The sequence below is a fragment of the Falco peregrinus genome, chromosome 3, assembly GCF_023634155.1.
Source record: "Falco peregrinus isolate bFalPer1 chromosome 3, bFalPer1.pri, whole genome shotgun sequence".
NCBI lineage: Eukaryota > Metazoa > Chordata > Aves > Falconiformes > Falconidae > Falco > Falco peregrinus.
The window spans coordinates 30,812,004-30,831,483 of NC_073723.1; the positions used below are offsets into that span (position 1 = coordinate 30,812,004).

Here is a 19,480-nt window from a genome sequence, read left to right on the forward strand (position 1 = left end):
AAATCTTTGCATACAATGAAGTAACCTTAAAATAACCAATCTACCTATCCACCCATCCAACTACTGGAAATCAAGGTGGAAATAACCAATATTGTCACCAAATTGGCAATTGCTATTTTTATACAATGAAAATAATCTTCAGTTTGTAAAAGACTAAATGTAAATAATTAGGATATATGTGGTGTCTAGGCCTATCATCAAAAGCAGTATTACAGGTCATGAGTCTTAACATGAAATTGTGTCCATGGATCCTCTGAACACAGTGGGAGAGAAGCAGATCAAGAAAAGCATACTGCATGGTAAAAGGGACCAATGATGCTTCAAAGTCACAGCTACAACAGTAAGTGTCTCAAATGTAAATCTTTACATCACAAGCTCAGGGAGCAAGACTTAGGGAAGACAATACATGTTTTGGTGGTGAATTGCCAATGAAAGCTAACTTAAGTTATGGTGAGCTCTGCATAAATACCACAACACTCAGAAACGGCCCCTTTGGCTGAGTCTTCAAAGCAGGACTTCTGCTCATTTTTAGAGAAGCTGCAGTAAGTAGGAGTGATAAGGCAAGTGGAAAGGACTATTCAGGGCAACAAGGTGAGAAAAGCAAGCACGGAAACAGTACAGATACTGAGAAGATATCTCACCTACCGCCCTGAAGAACAGAATTCCTAAGTTCCAAAACTTCATAAACTGCTAGTATAGCAGCATTACTGCAGTCTTCAGCTGTGTTTTCTCACATAAATGTTTGCATGTGTTTTTAATATGAAACTGAGGAAACAAACCACCCACGATACATTACACCATATTTTTGCTCTGTAAGAAAGCTGTTCAGCTCTGAGAACGTGCTAGAGTGGCATGAAAACAGGATGCCCTGGGGAGAGAAATTAGACTCATTGGGGGACAAAAAAGAAATAGGTCCCAACTACTTGAAGTACCATCTGTCCTTGAGAAAGCTTTTGCCCTATTTTGTCCACTAGAAGATAGGATTAATTATAAAACATTCACTGTCAAGTTTGGAAGTTGCAATCTTAAAAAAGGGAGTTAGGTTGGTTTCACCACACCCATTTTTATACATATATATTGGTGTTTCTACTTACACAGAAAGAAGTATGTACTGGAAAATATGCTATAGGGAAGGTGCTGTGTTGTCCTTTGATCTCTATGGTGCAGGAATAGCTGCCACTTAGCAAGGTGAGGTGAGACCATACATTGCTCCCTTGACTAATTCAAGGGAACAGCACAACAAACCAGTAAGATTTCATTAAGTAACTGCAGTCTCAGCTGTTTCCTCCATTTTCCCTCATTCATTCCTCACAGTGAATTTATCATTTAGAGAAGTATTTTAAATGCAGTACGCAATTTTTTCAGAAAGGAATCCCATTTGCTGTGCCACTTCTCTTAGTACATACCAGAAAATTAAAACTTGTTGATGTTAACCTGCTGCCTAATTCTCTGAGCATCACAATGGGCTTTTATCCTTTATCCTCCTATGACTCAGCCGCAGAAGAGGTCACGTCTCTTTATCTTATCATGTTCAGCTGTTCAACTGCACTTTTAAAATGAAATATTGCAATAAATACTGCATGGGAAAATTGGCTTTCTATAGCTTGCTATTTTCACTGAATATGCAAATAGGCACAATCCTTGCCAATACTTCTGGGTTTAATTTCTTTATTTTAATTCCTTTTATTTCTGTTTTCTCTATAAACAATCTATTTTTATCTCTTCTAAGCAAAACTAAAAATATGTGCTTCTCATCTCTAAGGCAAACACTTGAAAACATGAAATTACAGCAAAATCTTTTCATTCAAGAAAACAAACCCTTGCAACATGCACGACTGGTACTCCTATTGACAGGACACCTGTCCCATCTAGCGCAGACACAGGAATTCCAAGGAGGTACACCCTACCCTACAGGTAGCTACTTAGTCAAAATCCCAACTGTTAATTCTTACCAAATGTTAAACTAGTGCACTCAAATTCATCAGACTCCACTTAGATTCTGGTGTGGAGCTGCAAAGCAAAGAATTTTAAGATTATTTTCAAAATTACGGGAATTTTCAACATCTCATGACTAATCTATTGAGTTGCTGATGGCTGATGGCAATTCCTCTTACCCAGCAAAAGCTGTGAGATACCTGAAAGGACAAGGGAGAGAACAGCTGTCCTAAAAGCCTTCAGCAATTTGGTGCTATTTAAAATAGAATGTTATTACTTGTCCAATAGTTCATTTACTGATTTGGGGTTTTTTTATTCCACTGAGAAAAATCGCCACTTTACATGGAAAATACTGAAGTTTATAACGGCAAAGCACTGTTCTTGACTAACGGTTAATTTGTTCCAGTGATAAGGGACATTAGTTAATCTGACAGTGCATTTTCAGCTTTCTGTTTGTGATTTACAGTTAACTTTAGGAAACACCAATACTTATATTCTTGCATTCCAGTATTTGACTCAGAGCAGTTGGGATTCAAGTATATGACGGTGACAGCCATGTTGCAGAACTTAAGGTGAAATGATGGTCATCCCACTTGCAGTACAAGAAGTGTATTTAAATCAACACCCAGCTTTGTCATGGTGGCACCTGAGACTACAGGAAAGACAAGAGAAAACACCAGAAACACCTAAGTGCATGTGACAGCTGGAAAAGAAAAAAATAAATAATATCCTCTAAGCATTTAATAATATATAAACATGGGGTAGTGTAATTTTGAGTTGCTGTTTAGGTTCAAGATTATTTAATGAAGCAAAACAGCATAAATGGAAACTAGAGAAAAAACACCAAAACAGCTGTTAGGAAGCAGAGATGCGCCAGCATCAAGTCATAATAACCACCAGCCACAAGCATGATCATACGGCTCACACTCTTTTCAAATGAACACAGGGAAAATCAGGAACACTGAGTTATACATTTCTGTAAATTACCCCATCATTATATGGGATAAAGCTGCTGTAAAGCTGAAGATTAGCACAATTTTTGATAGATGAAAAGGTATGGGTAAAGGGCTCATGCTTTTGTCAAAAGATGAAATATTTTTCTGCCACATTTTGTAGGAAAGCGGTCTGTAAAAAAGTCCAGATTTTATGTCTTGTTCTCTATCAGAGCTATAGAGTTCTGACCTCTGAGAAGCCAATGACAAAAACCCCAGCAACTTCAATAGTCCTGGAGCAGGATTTGGTCATGTATTTTTTCACATTTCACATAGTAAAAACATACTACTAGCATGTCCTGTCTTGTACAATACCGCTACTGTTTCCTCTGCAACCACTGGCCAGCACTCACAGAGATGACCATTCAGTATTGTAAGTTCTCTGGGATGACAGACAAGAAAAAGCAGACCGCTCTGAAGACAGCAGCAGGCTAAGGAAGGTATGCACCAGGTTACCTGAAGCCTTGTCTTGGGAGGTATTTTTTTTGACAAAAAGGAATACCAAAAAGAAGCGTTCTTCCTGGAAAATGTTCCATAACTTAAGCTTTTGCTGCTCAAATACAAGAGTATCAAAACGTTATGACTCTGAATGACTATCCCACTGCTGTCCTTTTTTGAAAGATTGTAGGTTTTCATCTGAAAACAGGCAACTGCCAAAATTAAAAATTGTGGTTTACATCTTTCACTCTTTCTATAAGCAAATGAGTACTTTTGTAACTTTCAGTTAAAAATAGATGAAAATAAATTGGCCACACCTTAGAAATTATCACAGCACAAACATTGTTAATATTTCCTGGTTTTAAGCAGAATGCTTTTAGGTTCTCAGCTGGGTAAGATGTGAAATGTTAACATGAAAAGAAGTCAATGAGGAGAAAGTTCATCATGGTGAGTAAACAAGAGACAACAGTTTTCTGTGTCTTGCACAGCTGTGGAGAGTTTGGCTAGAAGGAGCCCAGCTTTCTTACATTAGAACATCCCAAAGCACCAAGGACCTGCGGTTGAGTGCATCTGCCTGGAGCAGCTGTCCTCAGAAGATGTTTCCATTATTTCACGTTTCAGACAACAGCTCTGCTACTTGCATGAGGGGAAGGGAGGAAAGATGCAAAGACAAAAGCTCTCCTAACACTAGACGTGTATGAAATTGGCCCACATGAAACAAAGACTAGTGGGCCAGGAGACATGCTGTCACGACTGATCCTGGATCTTCCCTGCTTCAGGCAAGGAAAGGAATCAACCTTGGTCGACTTATTTTGCTGGGATAAAAGAACCGACATTTAAATCCTTGATGTGTTTGCTTCAAATCAGACACAAATCCATGTCTTATATTTCACCAGAGTAATTGGTACCTTGGGAAATAAACAGGATGCTGAAATACATGAGTTTTCTGAAAACTCTGGTTTTGAGGAGCCAGTATTTTCTGGGGAAGAATCATTTCACCTGAAAGTGACAAGAAATTTTTTAGATATTTGCTTCTTGGAGAAAGTAACTCATTAGAAAATCATGTAGAAACCTCACGTGAGCATCAACAAAAGTACTTAAGTTAGCAACAATGAGATAACCAGCATGTCAGAAAGTCCTGTTTTCATGCAGTCCCAGTTTGGGCAAAGTATCAAATCTTCTTTGTAATAAACACAAAAAGGAAACAACAGCAAACACTGGTGATTGATATTTTTCATAAAATTAAATCTTTACTAAAAAGTTAAAACAATGTGTGGCATTTGCACCAGAAATTTAGGTAAGTACTGTAAACATCATTAAGATAGGAAATGCAGAACTAAAAAGAATGCTTTCTCTAATGTGGTTTGAATTAAATTGGTAACACATTAGTGTCTCCAATGATCACAACAGAATTACTAAAGTAAATTTGAATGTGGCCTAGGATCTCTTAGTCCTCTAATTAGAAAATGTATTTGCTTTCCCAGGAGACTGTACGCAATACTTCTATTCCAAAATAAATACCATCAGCCATTCATAGTCCCTTAATTCAGCTGAGTAAATAACTGTAACCTTGTCTTCATGGTACACAGATCTCTCACAGAAACTAGTCCAAAGCAACAAAAAGGAGGCCAGACACTTCATTACATATACTTCTCTCTGCCCTCATGAAGACAGCATAAGACTAAACACAAAAAAACTTCAAAACCCTTTTGGGGGGCATTCAGGTACCATTGTTAAAGGTAGGAGAATCTGTACTGAATAGCTGCAGCATGAGGTCCTCCAGAATTACTTAAACTATGCTCCTCCTGCTGCTTCCATTCAGTTTGGAAAGGAACACAGCAGTTGCAATGTTTCATATTTTTGAAGTTATTTACTGTATTTTCTGTACCTAAGAGCCCTACTCAGCAACTGGGTCACACAACACTAACCACTTGGCAAACACTTCAGACGTAGTGTTGAACCCCAAGATCTGGAGCCTGATTTATAGTTAGATCCTTTAATTTCATTACCCTTCATCAAAGTAAACAGTCTTAACTGTAAAAGAAAATGAAGATTTTTTCCAGTCTGGGATTAAATCTAATTATTGGCTAACAGTTAAAATCACTTCAGAAGGTACCTTCTTTGGAAGCAAAGGTGTTGGTGATTTGCCTGGGAGGCTTCTACCCCATAGTCAAAACTGAGCAGGTGCTCTGTGATGTACTGGGGTGGCAGGTACCCCTGCACTAAATGGAGGCATTGAAATTGCTGGATGATACTTGGCTTTCAACTCTTGAAATGTCTTAGAAAAACCGTATTGTGAGGACCATGAGATGCTCTCTAGAAAAATACTAGATAAAATGAAAGCATGGTTGTGTAATCTATGTGTCTGACCTTATTGTGACTGTAGCTGTGCAAATATGCTTTCCCTAAGCATCTATTTACTAGATGCTATCAGAAATGGGAGACAATAGTGTCAGACTGAGCTTTTGGTCAACCCAATATGGCAGCTCTTACATTCTCATAAAGCTCTGAACAGCCAATATACCCTATTGCTAGTTTTAATAATCAGAAACTGTAATACTGGGCTTTATAGAAAGACTTATGTGATATAAATAATGCTATTACGCAGGGGTGTGAGTTAATTATTGGCACCACAGTAAAGCCACTATGCTGCTGCTATCTCAGTTATTTCTGCAGTAACTTATCCACTTTCTAGCAGTGGCAACGTGCAATGACAGATGAGGAAGAAAGACCTAAAATTAAATTGAAAGAAATAATAAATAAGCTACAAAAGGAAAAGTATTTGTACTTGTCCAGTACTATATTGTCTTCATTCCTTCTCCCTTGCCACATTTCTGCTGACATAAGGAGGTAATTTACAATGTCAAGGAAATCCATGTCTGCCTGTGCCGAATTACTGCATTTGTATTTCTACTTGTTTGTAGTGAACTAAAGTCATAAGCCCAGGTATGTAGATGAGTCATACAAGCCATCTTTCATTTAACAAGGCATCTTTAAATACCACTTTTATTTAACTTGTACTCATTACCATCAGCAAGCAATGTTTCTGCCATACTATCCTAATTGCCAGAAATTTGCACAAGTAAATCATTAAAAGGTTAAGCTATTTTTCATGCTAAATATAATGTACAGTATTAATCTGCTTTATTTTGTTATTATGAGTAATGAGGTGTCCTATAGTTGTATCAATTTATAATTATGCCAGATCACATGGCAGGAGGGAAAGAAGAACAACAAACAACAGACGGATGTCATTTCTGCTTAAATTCTCCATGTAAATTGCAAACTGTTAAGTTAGACTGGGCTTTCTTTGTGGAGCACACCATCCAGATGGAATCACACCAGTAGAGCAACAATTGAGAGGCACCTTTGTGTCAATTTTTTTAAAAGCAAAGTAACCAAATATCTTTCAAACAACACCCAGCCTGCTTTATATTTCCCTATTTGATCCTTAAGCCTGCTTTTTTATATTACTTCAGAATATAAATCCTAGAGACAACAGTTAAATGCAGACACTTTGGCAAAAGATGAGATGTGCATGAGACAATTTCATGTGTTGCTGACAACACTACCATAGAACGGACCTTATTACCCAACATGGAAATCTACGGAGAAGATGATACATTTCTCATGAGTGGTGTGCATTAGGCACAGAGCACCCCTCCAGCTCCTCCAAAATGAACTGTACATGAGAAGCATCTCGTTCCTGTGCTATATAATCCAGAGCATTTCATTCTAGTTTAATCCTGCTGAACAGCAGAGTGCCAGTGGTAAATCCAGACGACTCATTATATACTAAACTGCAACATGTCACCTCCCTGAAGCTGAGAAGGCAATCCCTTAGGTACCTCTTCCACATGAGAGAGCTGAGCTATCTCTATACTTTGGAGAAATTAAGGAGGGACTACAGTATATATGGGTAGTTAAATACACTGCTTAGTAAGTGGGAAGTTGGTGGGAAATGACTGTTCATCATTTAGACAGAAAACCATAACCACTGTAAGGCTATCTCTCACAATTCTATTACAGATGCAAATTGATTTAGTTTTTTCAGCACAATTAATTTAATTAAAAATGAAATTTCCATTTATTTGTTCTGATAGGTTGCTTACCATTAAAAACATACTCTTAGGAATTGCTTGCAAGTCTGCTTTCATACTACTGTACAGCAAGTCACTTCCTAAACACATTTGCATTCATCTTGTCTCTGCCTTGGATATATTAACCATTGCTGAGAGTAACACTACTAAATCAGGGAAAAGAACAAAAGATAGCTACTTTAACTTAGTTATACAGATACAGCATAATTTTTTTGGGAAAAAACTCCACACACATATTCCATAAAATAGTTTTATGCAACTACCCTTGATGTCATGATGTACTTTGAAAAGGCAGTCAGCAGGAGAGATGGATGTGACAATACACAATATTTTTATCTTGATAACCAGTCAGAGTTTGTGTGTTCCTTGGATCATCAGAAATCAACCATTTAAAATGTTCCAGAACCCATAACATCGATGATTGGCAAAGAGCATTTTAGATTACACACTATTAAGGTAAGATAGCAAAGATTTTTCTCCGTATTATTTTATATTTTACATTGTAAAATATTATGGGAAAAAACAACTAAGCAGAAATATATAAGGCAAACAAAATTTATTTATATTGCAAACATATGTGGACCATTCATCATTCATTCTCAGAAAGTTAGCTATGTTTGAAAGCTATGGCAGGTATCATCATGAAATACCTGTTTCAGAACAGTTTTGTGACAGAATATCTTAGGTCAAGCAGAACATGTATATTTGTGGTCGCATCACTTTCTGTTAAACGTAAAATTAAGTTTACATTTATGATTAAAAGCAGAAAATACACTTTCAGGCAGAATTGGAATCACTATTTTCAGTTAGTTATTAAGCTGAACATTTTGACAAAAATCATATGCAAGTCTCGAGACAAGGGAGAAAAGTGCTGCCAAGAAAATAATCTGAAAACATCATTTACCTTGTGCAACTGATAGTATTGCTCAGCACCTATTCCTCCTTGCTCTTCTGCTGTCCATAGCACCAAGCGCAGAGTCCTTTTTGGCCGAAGTCCTAAAACATAATTTTAAATACTGTTTTTAGTATTAAATACCCATATATTTGAGCATTTTTTGCTTTGGTCTCTGCCCTCAAGTAGGTGAAAAGCCTGGGTTTCCCTTCATTCATCTCTACCTTCACCAAACGCAACCCATTTCAGGGAGAGAGACCATGTGAGGAAGGAGTGGGCTGTTTTGGTACTGCTACCAGTTGCAGGGGCACAGTAGAAGCACATTTCAGGGACATACTGTAGGTGTCTGAAAACCACACAACATAAAATAGCTACCTTGATAGATTTCTGAGACATATGCTAACTGACATTCTGGTGGTCTGCAGTAAGTAATGCGCATCCACCTTCAGCAGATCCAAATCAAATTTTCATGAAAATTAGAATTGCTTTGTCATGGTTAATTTATTACAATTAATTGAAAATGAGCTGCTGGATTTTTCTGAGAAATGTTTACCCATTTCAAGAACTGAGGGGCCCTGCAATATTATTTTGCGTTTTATCAGAGAAATGAAAAGCAACAATCTGTACTTAGGAATCTGAAATACAATCAACTGCTGAAAGCATGACTTTTAAAATACGGCAAACGCAAGGCCGTTTTCTATTTTGCTACGGTAGCTGAGTAAGAAAGATAAGTTCTTAGATAAATTTCGAAACTGTTTCTGCCACAGCAGAACTGAACAGATAGAAGTTGTTGCCCTTTATTTATTTGATTGATTCTATTCATAAACAAATACATTTGAGACATCAAACCTGACAGCATGGAAGAGCAAACAGATCAAGAACAAATAGTGTTCTCTGTGCAGTGTAATGCTAATTATATTCAAGCACAAATAAAGCCCCCAAAACTATTAAAAAAAACTAAAAGAAAAACCAGTGAGGAGACTATCACAAGTGATAAAGCATAAATTACCACACACTATTCTGTGCTGAGGAGAAATAATATCAGTATCACTGTCCAAACTTATTTAATTTCCTAGCTGAAATGGATGAAGTTTACAAATAGACTTGACCTTCATTTTTGTTTTCTCTCCACACAATGTAAATCAACTGAAAGATTTCTTTCCTGAAACTATACACTAGCAATCCTCATAACTGAAGGCAGCATATACAAGGAGTACTCAAAAACTGAAGAAAACACCTTGGAATTCCCAGTATTTCATAATGAAGGAAGTGCAAACCAGTGGTTTAAAGGCGTATTTTCTAAATGTTGATTTGCTGGCTGTAACCAGAAAGGTTGTCAAACCTCATCACTTTAAAAACAACCGTCCCACACACATCCCAGTAGATGCCCTGCTCTTCTCCTAAATCATGACAGTACAGGATTAGCCTCCTTTGCTTTTCAAATTAGCCAGCTGGCCAACGAGGTAAAATTAAGATAATAAAATAGCGATTGGGTTAATGTTAGGAAGATTTTAGACCCAAAATAACCAGTACTTTGGTTAGAAGAGGTGGATCTAAAGAAGAAAAGGTGCTGGGTGTAAAGCACAGAGCAGCTGGTCCTGTAGAATGCTCCAATGGCACTGCGGTTTAAGCATAAATAGAGGCGTTTGTCATACCACCAACTACAAAGTACTGAAGCCCAGTCTCCAGCCCACCACACCAAGGCTGCGAAAGGAGCTTTGGTAGGAGATGCTTGAGACAGGGGAGCAGCATCTCCTCCCTCCTCCCAGGCAAAAATCAAGGTGATTTAGTCTGCCACTACTTCCTTAAGGGGGACTCAGGTCAGCGATCAGGGACATCGGGTTCGGCTCAGACAGGCTGTAACCCCAGCTGATCTCTCCTGCTCTGCAGGAGCTTGAGTCGGTCTCAGCTCACTGGCGGAGAAGAAGTTTGAGATTCTTGTGGCCCCTTCCCAGCCCATCATTGCATCTGCCCATTAAAGCTTGGGAAATAAAAAACCCTGCTAAGCTTTGCTCTTTCCAGTCCCAGAGGTGCTGTATTGGTTCTTCCAGTCTCACAGATTTCTCTCACTGCTGACAGAAATACTTGTGTGTTCTACTGAAATTCAAGGGACAAGCTAAAAAAAAATAATAATAAAAAAAAATATATGTAAGCTATGGAGGCAGTTATTTTAAATACAAAACAAAGTCTACAGAGGAAAATTTAATTTCCTCATTACCTTAATCTGAAAGTGATAAGTATTTATCTACCTGTTATTAGAAACACAGCTATTCTGATCAAAGAATATCAGACTAATCCAATATTCACAAGTAAAATTGCTAAGAATATTCTCAATACACACTGTTATTAAAATATATGAAGTACTATACTTAAGTTACGGTATTTTTTTTTCATTAAGTTTACTATTTTGGCTCGCTTCTTACAAACTACCAGTTCCTAAGCAAGGTATCAGCTTCACAAAATCAGAAGTCTTGTAGATCACAGCCCAAATACATATTGAAAAGGCATGATAAAATAGCACTCAGACCAGAAAACCATGTTCTGTGATGGCTGTACTGTGTAGAGGAGTAGGTAGAAAATTTTACAATGAAGGAAAACTTTCACAAATAAAATAGTGTCTCTTTCCTTTCTACCTATATAAATGACATATCACATAGTCTAGGAAAAAAGGTATCAGAAGAAAAAAAGAATTTTACCCAGACCATTTATGCAGATCATTTTGGCAATGTGCAGCAGGTTATAATGGCATTCACTGATGCATCAGTGCAGAAATACTACCATGTCCTCCCTGGGTCACTAGGATCTGAGATGACGTAACTCAAATGAAACTTGCAGAGCTCAGTACCTGCTCAAAACCACTGTAATCCCAGCTTCCATCCTACCCCTGCATCTCAATAAAGAGAATAGCAGCTCTATTACAGGAGGATAACACCAAAAAGGTGATAGGTGGTACTCAAATAAATTGTTCTTTCTAAGCTCACATAACTAAAACAAAACCAACCATAGATTCTGCTGCAGCTACAGATTAGCTTACAAATCTCCAATGTTTTAGAAAAACGAAGTTGCTTTTTTTCCCTGACTACCTTACTCTTAACTGGGAAACATAACCATAGTTCACCACAAAGGCACGTTTTATTGATCAGCCTCCACATGGTTATACTTTATCCTAAGCATAAAAAATACTAAAGGGTGCCTAGACTTCTAAGATAGAGAATGAAACAAAAACATTGATATGGTTGATCTCTGACTAAGGAAATGTGTGTAGTGAGTACCACAGGACACTCGATGTATTATACTCCCTCTGTGCTGTAGTAGCTACTAGTCTTTTTGTTGTCCTTGGGTACCACACAGTTCAGTCATACTAAGATGCTGCTCTTACTAACGCTATTCTGTGTTTCTTTTAAATTGTCACAGAGCACTCACACTTGCAGATGCCAGCAGCAAGCCTAGATTAGCCAAAATACAAAATGCCTGAGAAGAAAAAATTTGTAACTAAGTGGTATTAAGTAACCAGTTTGACTTCAACCTCAACTACAATGAAGTATTTTATCAAAAGCTTTTCTTCCATAATGTATGTAAAAGATAACTGTCAGCAACTAATATGGTATTACACACACACATGCACATATATATTCATATATACACATTTTATATTAATTTAAAATCTAAAATCAACACTTTCTAGACATGATGCGTATTAGATCCACACACTTTTTACACATGTGGATGATCTCCTTGTGAAAAGACACTTAATAGGATGCTACAAAAGAATTTTATGTCCTACATGTTTTGCTCATGCTTGATAGATTTGAGACATTCCCACACAGTGAAAGTGAAATGTATGGCTTGCTACAAGCACAGACAAGTTATGCTCATCTGTCACATGTAATGTAAAAAAAATAAACCTGCTTTACCCTCAAGACAGCACATAAGCCAGGAGGGGGACTTGAATTGTGACCCTTTTTAATCAAAATAGAGATCAGTTGTGTAAATACTAAATTTCCTTCAGTAAATATTTTCCCACTTTATAAACATAAATTCTTACTGATGGAGAGGATTAAATACAAAGACACAGTATTTCCTAAGAAGACAGTTAGCAGATGGCTAATCAGACTTCTTCAAGAGAAGTCATCATGCTGTTATAAGACTGATCAGGTCTTGAAAATTTAAAAAAATTCCATCTTTGTGAAAAAGGATTCTCTCCCCTTCAAGCCAAGGCAGTGGGATCACCCACAAGCAAACCACATAGCTGTTCAGCTTACATGAGGCATATAAACAAACCGCAAATGGCTCTAAGTAGATTAACAGATAAAGTATTTTAACTTGCATTTATAGTGCAATCAGTGGTAAAATACTATCTTCTTGGTTTTAATTTCTAAAGTCTATTTCTATTCCTTCAGTCTGAAAGCTGCATTTATTTCCCACCCCTCCTGATTTTTAAGAACATTCATAAGAAGTTGCATTAGCTGAAGAGAGGAAAAGCTCCTTAGCAGTGCAAAGATGGGGCTAAAGCTAATCTGTACCCAATAAAAAGGAAAATTACTGCAGACCCCCACCATGCACTCTGAAACTGTGAAAATCATGAGGTTTCTTAGAGCTTTGCCAGCTTCACCTTCCCAAGACCCTGCACAGATGGCCCAGCAAAGCCTCGAAATAAGCATTAACACAGAATAAGTTGCACTACCAGTTGAGGGAGGCGATTCTGCCCCTCAGCTCTGATGAGAACCCACCTGGAGCACTGCCTTCAGCTTTGGGGTCCTCAGCACAGAAACATGGACCTGATGGGAAGCGTCTAGAAGAGGGCCACAAAAATGATCAGAGGGATGGAACACCTCTCCTATGAGAAAAGGCTGAGACAGTTGGGGTTGTTCAAAATGGAGAAGGCTTCAGGGCGACCGAATTCTTAAAGGGGGCTTATAAGAAAGAAGGAGACAAACTTTTCAGTACGCCTTGTTGCAACAGGACAAGGGGTAATGGTTTTAAATTAAAGAAGGGCATAAGAAAGAATTTTTTTACAGTGAGGGTGGTGAAACACTGGAACAGGTTGCCCAGAGGGGTGGTAGATGTCCCATCCCTGGAAACATTCAAAGTCAGGCTGGATGGGGCTCTGAGCAACCTGATCTAGTTGAAGCTGTCCTTGTTCATTGCAGGTGGTGTTGGACTAGATGACCTTTAATGGTCCCTTCCAACTCAAACTATTCTATGATCACTTACTCTGTAATACTGCTTAAGTCACTGATTTATTTGCTTCAGTAGCTACTGGAGAGTTATATACAGATATATCATTCTCAAGTCTTCTCCACTGCTGCATTTAACATCGTAAGCTAGACATTTTTCTGCATTATTACCCTGTGGCCTGAAATTTCTGCAAAAGGGTATTTATACAGAAAGTGATAAGATACATGATGATGATGCTGAAAATCATTAAATTTCTAATACACTCCCTACCTTTTCCAGGTTTGCAGTTTATTAGACATAGGGGATTTACTGGGTGACATTAGATGAGCTATTTCTATCATGCAAGCATTTCTCATAAAATGCCTGGAATTTTTAAAACCTCTGCCACAGCATAAAATAAAAATAAAGTTAGTATTCCACATTTTGCAGAAGAAGAAAAGAATTTATCATCAAACACAGTAGTACAATTTGCTTTCATTTCAAGCAACTATTACCTAATTTATGTACTCTGTGGCATGGGCAAGCACTGTTCTAGACACCCCTAGCACCCCGTTTCTCTGGCTAATTTCAAAGAATACACATATAGCAATAAAATGCTATAAATGTCATTTATAGAATGACAGTAGTAATGCAATTAATCAAAGATGTCCAGACCTTTTCCTCTGAAGACCAAGAAGAAGCCTCCATTCTAAACCAGCAGGATTTTAGCTTTTCATGCTATTAGAAATACAATCCTCTATTCAGACAACTAATTTCACTACTTGTGCAGAAAAGTGTCTGTCTAGTTAGTCACTTACTTAAGAAGAGATGTTTTTTTATTTGAGTGAAAAATAATGATTTAACAGAGAAAATCTAAGGCTATTAAAGCTGTAAGCTTCAAGAAGTAAGGCAAAGCACACCTCAAAAAAACCTTTTAATATTAATTAAACCCTGACTACAGTATATTTCTAATTCTGTAGTGAAGTTCAAATTAGACATGGGAAACAGCTTTTTGCTTGAGAAACTGTCTTTGCTTTCTTCTTAAAATAGTCTAATGCAATGCCATCACCTTGATTTTTTCTCTGTTGATAGGGGTTGTTTGCAGCACTAAGGATGAAGTGAGTCATGAAGGTCTGGAGTAGAGAAATGAGGTCTCCTGGAGTAGAGATGTGGCATCACAGGAAAAAAGACAGAAAATGGGCAGGTCAGGGGCTGGAGAGCAGGAAATGAAAGTGCAGGCAGGAGCCATGCTGGGCACTGCAGCTTGACCTCACCTGAGGCTGGCAGCATGCCCAGAGCCAAGTTTTGGGTGGTAAGGGGAGACGACACTGCCACAGCCACAGAGCATGAGCAGCTTTGTGGACAGGTCCTTGCAAAGAGGACACAGGGAGACAGCAAGGCCTGAGCTGGGCTTGGGAAGGATTGGGGCTTGCAGAGCTCCAGCGGCGGGCCACTGGCGTCAATGGCAGTGCAGCGACACACTGAGATGCATCCAAGCAAACTTTTTTTCCTGTTTTTTAGGGAGGCTAACGAGATTATGACAGAATAGGAAGGGAAGATTTACAGAAGAGCAGAGGTGGGAAACATGAGAGGTTTTAGGTAGATTTAGGCAATGGAATATCCATGAGGAAATGTCCAGGAAGAAGCTGGGTATACAAGACCGAAGGGGAATGATTTGCAAAGCAAAGTAACAAAAGCTGTGAATGATTTGCAAGTCTAGTAACTAAAAATAATGTGGATTAAGCCTTTTGGCTGGGGAGATGGGAGGAGAAGAGGGAAGCCAAGCCCAGAGCCTGGTGGAATGGGCTGCAATCCAGCCAGGTGGCAACGCTGCCAGAGTAAGGGTTTCTCTGGGGGACACATCATTGCCACCTGGCAGCATAGATCAGGGACACGCTCAGATGAGAAAAACTGACAAATGTGCTCTTCTGCGCATGGGGTTTTAAACAAAGAACCAGTTACTGCAGTGTCATGAAGTCAATACAAGTCATGTCTACAAAATAAAAAAAGAAAACCTGCTACTTATGTGTCTAAAACAGCAAAGTACCAAGTCAGCAGAGGACTCCTCCACCCCCTGCCCTGCTATAATCCTGTTGCCATGTTGTCCAAAGTCCCACAAAAGGAAAAGGACATTGTCCACCCTTAAAATGCACCTTATCCCTCTTTAGAAACACCTCCTTCCTTAAACGTATTTAGAGATCTCATCAAATTTTGGAGCAGAAAAGGCCCCGCAGGGCCCTGCTCTCCAACTCTTTGGCATTATAAGCATCAACCATGGTTTGATCTTACTGGGTGGTGGCTCTGCCTTCTGCCTCTGCTGCCCCACTCTTTGTATCAGAGAAATCCCAAATCTGACTGTCCTCAGAGCTGATGAGTCAGAAAATGCACTAGCCATACTTGTGTCTCCATATTGAAAAGATACACCTTAAAAACCCCGACAGTATAGACAAGATGGCCCTGACTTCATCTGGGAAGGATTTCCGCATTTCACCATGTCAGCCACATTACAGGTTTTAAAAAGAAAACACCATAGCCTCTGTCACCAGGTTTTTAAGATTTTTACAGACAGACAAAGCACATAATTTATCTTGAATTTCCTGGGTAAATTAAAGCTTGCAGAGAAGCAGCAGTCCACAGGACACAGAGCAACATTGTTATGGAGGGCCGTATGCCTAAATTTACTGCCAGATTAACAACTTTGTATGTCTGCAGTCACCCCTCTGCTATGGCAAGCTAGTGTGGAAATTGAAGATTTAATTATTTGCCAAATAAGCATTCAACCAAATGTTGAACTGAAGCAATAAATGCAGTTGTAGTGTAACAGCATATGCAGATATTTCATACCAAGTAGATTTAATAGATTTGCAAAAGGTGAAGGTCAGAATAAAATATGCAACTTTGGGGAAGTGGAAAGAATGTAAGAATAAGAAGTTAATATCAGCCATGTTTAATTAAAAAAGCCCCAACCCTACAGCAAAAGCAGTCATTTAACTGTGTTTCACAACATATGTCCTGCACAGCAAACAACTACACCACCACAGCTAGAGGAAATTCAGAAAAATGTTTAACAAATTTTTTGGCAAGTAGGTTAAAATTTCAGTTATATGACTTCAATTAAACTAGCAGAAAAGGAATGGCTCCAGTGATCATTTTTTTAATAAAACATATCTTTAGTCCTCATATATTAGCCAGTGAATTTGGACTTGAGAAATGTAACTTCATACAAAGACTACAGTGAACTGCATAAAAATCTGTCTTATGGTTTTCCAGTCACATTAGTCACAGGTATAATTCAGATGAGAGTTAAAATTTCATTTTTAAATAAGTTTTAAGGGAAAAAACTGTCTAATCAACTCCTTATGAGTTACATAAAATGTACTTCAGGTAGTACCTTAAAATTCTTATGTGCATTGCTTTAAAAACATTTCTGTAGTTTTCTGTGCCTTTGTCCTGTGAAACAGAAATTTGGTTGTGCCAGATCCATGTCTACACCTATAGGAAAGTTGACCCATGAAACTCCATACCCCGTAACAGTGGCAAAGAGAAGAGGGGGAACTATGCATGGCACCTATCACCATACATTTCTCTCTTTCTCATGTGCATATAGGTCATCTTCTAGGAATGTAGGAAAGCCATGTAAAAGGTGTGATGGCTGGGATTAGGCTTTGTCAACAGTCATCCTTCCTTCATCAGGCTGCTCCAACAGCAACGGCAACAGGCATCCTGCCCTAAGTGCAGAAGAGGAAAGCATGCCCTGTTCATCTACTTGACTCCTGGTATTCACTGGCTCTGGCAGCTCCCCATAGCAAATATTTTTTCACATGGAAGAACAAGGGTTCCCAGAAGCACTTGGAGGCACAGTCCGAGCAGGAGACTTCCTGGTCTAATGTGGAATGCAGACATGACTGCACATGAGCTCAGTGAACAAGACAACAGCAAATGCAGGGAAACATTTACTCAGTACCACAATCCATCATTATAGTGGTCTTTGGAGTGCAGCCTTCCCTAAAGTCTACGCTGACTACTTCAACACAGGCAGGAGTTCAGATAGCAATAACTGGCGATGCCTTACACTGCTGTGGTTCAAGCTGTTCTAGAGAAAGAGGGTAAGTTTGTGATTCGGCCAATTCACAGCACTGCCACTGGGCTTCTTCAGAAGATGCACCCTGTAAACACACAGACTGGGCAGTAGCTGGTGGACATGTGTGCACCTCTGGGCTTGGCAGGGCACCAAGAGCTGACTAGCGATGAGGCAAGCAAGACCCAGACACAGCCAGGGAAAGGTAGAAAACACATTTCTGGACAAGGAGAGCAAGCTTGTGGGTAAATGTTGCTGAAAGAAACCTGGGATGTGAACAAAGGACCTGTTGACTATTTGATTTCTCCTGTGCTAGACAAGATGAGACTCTGAAAATGAACTAGACTGTAGTTTCAAGTAGCAGCCCCTATCAACTTCTCAACAGGAAAAAAAAATGGCTCCAGCTGTTTTAATTAAGAGACTCAACCCAACAATTATCATATCTAAAGTTTTTCAGAAGAAAGCAGTGAAATTTATCCGTCAAAATCGACTGCATCTCTAACTCCAATGGGCTGCAAGTTAGGAGGCTTAAAATATTATGCTTAGAAAGCCGACACTGCCATACAACCACCTTCTAAAGAGCATTCTCTATTATTGTCATTATTCAGTTCCCTCAAGCTCCCTTTAAGGATAGAAGTCCCATGTTTCTAGCACTGGAGCATGAGGTAGCTTTGGCAGGGTGCTCCCCAGGGTGGGAGAAGGGCAGAGTGCCTGTGGCCTCGGCTGGGAAATGCCCCTCAGCCAAGCGATGCAGGAACACAGCTGGATTAGGAGCAAAAAGACAGCACTGACTAAAGCTCTGAAATCACTGGGTACATGCTGCCTACTTCTTGATCAAATATACTGTAGACAAGTTATTAGTCCTGAGCAAGGCCAGCATGGTAGCAGCCGCAGGCTTGAAATGGTGGGAGAGGAACACAAATACCACCTTCACAGAAACTGGCAACCAACATCCAGAGCTGGATTGAGTCCCACAGGCCGTCTGTCCAACTTGTTTAGCCAACTAAAGGCAAAATATTGCATCAAAATAAATTCTGGGTAATTTTATGGTGATTATTTTTTTTTTAGTAGCTGCTTAACTAGTCTTTCACCTCACCTGGAAAGGCAGATTCTTTTGTAAATCTCACGTGACATGGGGACAAGAGGAACTGTGTTTCAAATTCCAGTAGAGTATTAACCCAACAAACACGAAAATGCTGAGGCAAATGGCGTCAGCCATCTCCAGGGATGCCCTTTTTTGCACACAAGCTAATAAAAGTAAAATTTGAGAATTGTAAATGCAACCTGAAAACAAGTTGAGTTTGAGGTTTCTATACTGTAATTAGCAACACAGCTGGTTCAGTTTGCTTGAGTGCTGTCTCTTCTACAGCTTCCAAATGTCCTCACACCGCTTCACAGCTCATGCAACACCCTATGGGTTTCCTCAGCTTACAGATGGGAACCCCTCAGCCCTTCCCCCCTAAAACACCCCTAGTGCCTTCCCATGATCTCTGAATTAACCCAGACAACATTCTCACTACTACTGGAGCAATATTTGCTACCGATCACATAGAGACTGCAAACAGATTAAAAAGAAAGAGGCTCCAGTGCTTACACCAAAGCTACATGCGTGCTGATTAACCAGCATTTGTCATCATAGGGGAAGGATAAAAGCTGAGTTCCTTCCTGCCTCTCCCTCAGCCGGGACATCAATGCACTTGCCCATCTCTCCTCAATCACCCATTTGCAAAGAACATATCAGAACTTCATATTCTAAATATTTCTATGCCTCTATCAAATTTAGTTAAAATTGATCAAAAGGTTAAAGACTGCAGAGGGCTGGGGAGGGCAGCAGCTGCCAGACACAGCTGCAGGCAAGCTGCACATTGCACAAGCTTACTGCCTCGGA

The 19,480-nt window shown here is 39.1% G+C and overlaps 1 protein-coding gene across 4 annotated transcripts in view; it reads right to left on the bottom strand.

The window, feature by feature from the left end:
• The window catches only part of CPQ (carboxypeptidase Q), a 163,767-nt gene that overhangs the window by 37,682 nt on the left and 106,605 nt on the right, over positions 1-19,480 (bottom strand). For all 4 annotated transcript variants that reach the window (XM_055800301.1, XM_055800300.1, XM_027777711.2 and 1 more), the window contains one exon: positions 8,370-8,461. In XM_055800301.1, the coding sequence (XP_055656276.1) occupies positions 8,370-8,461 (92 nt within the window). The remainder of the gene's footprint in view (positions 1-8,369; positions 8,462-19,480) is intronic.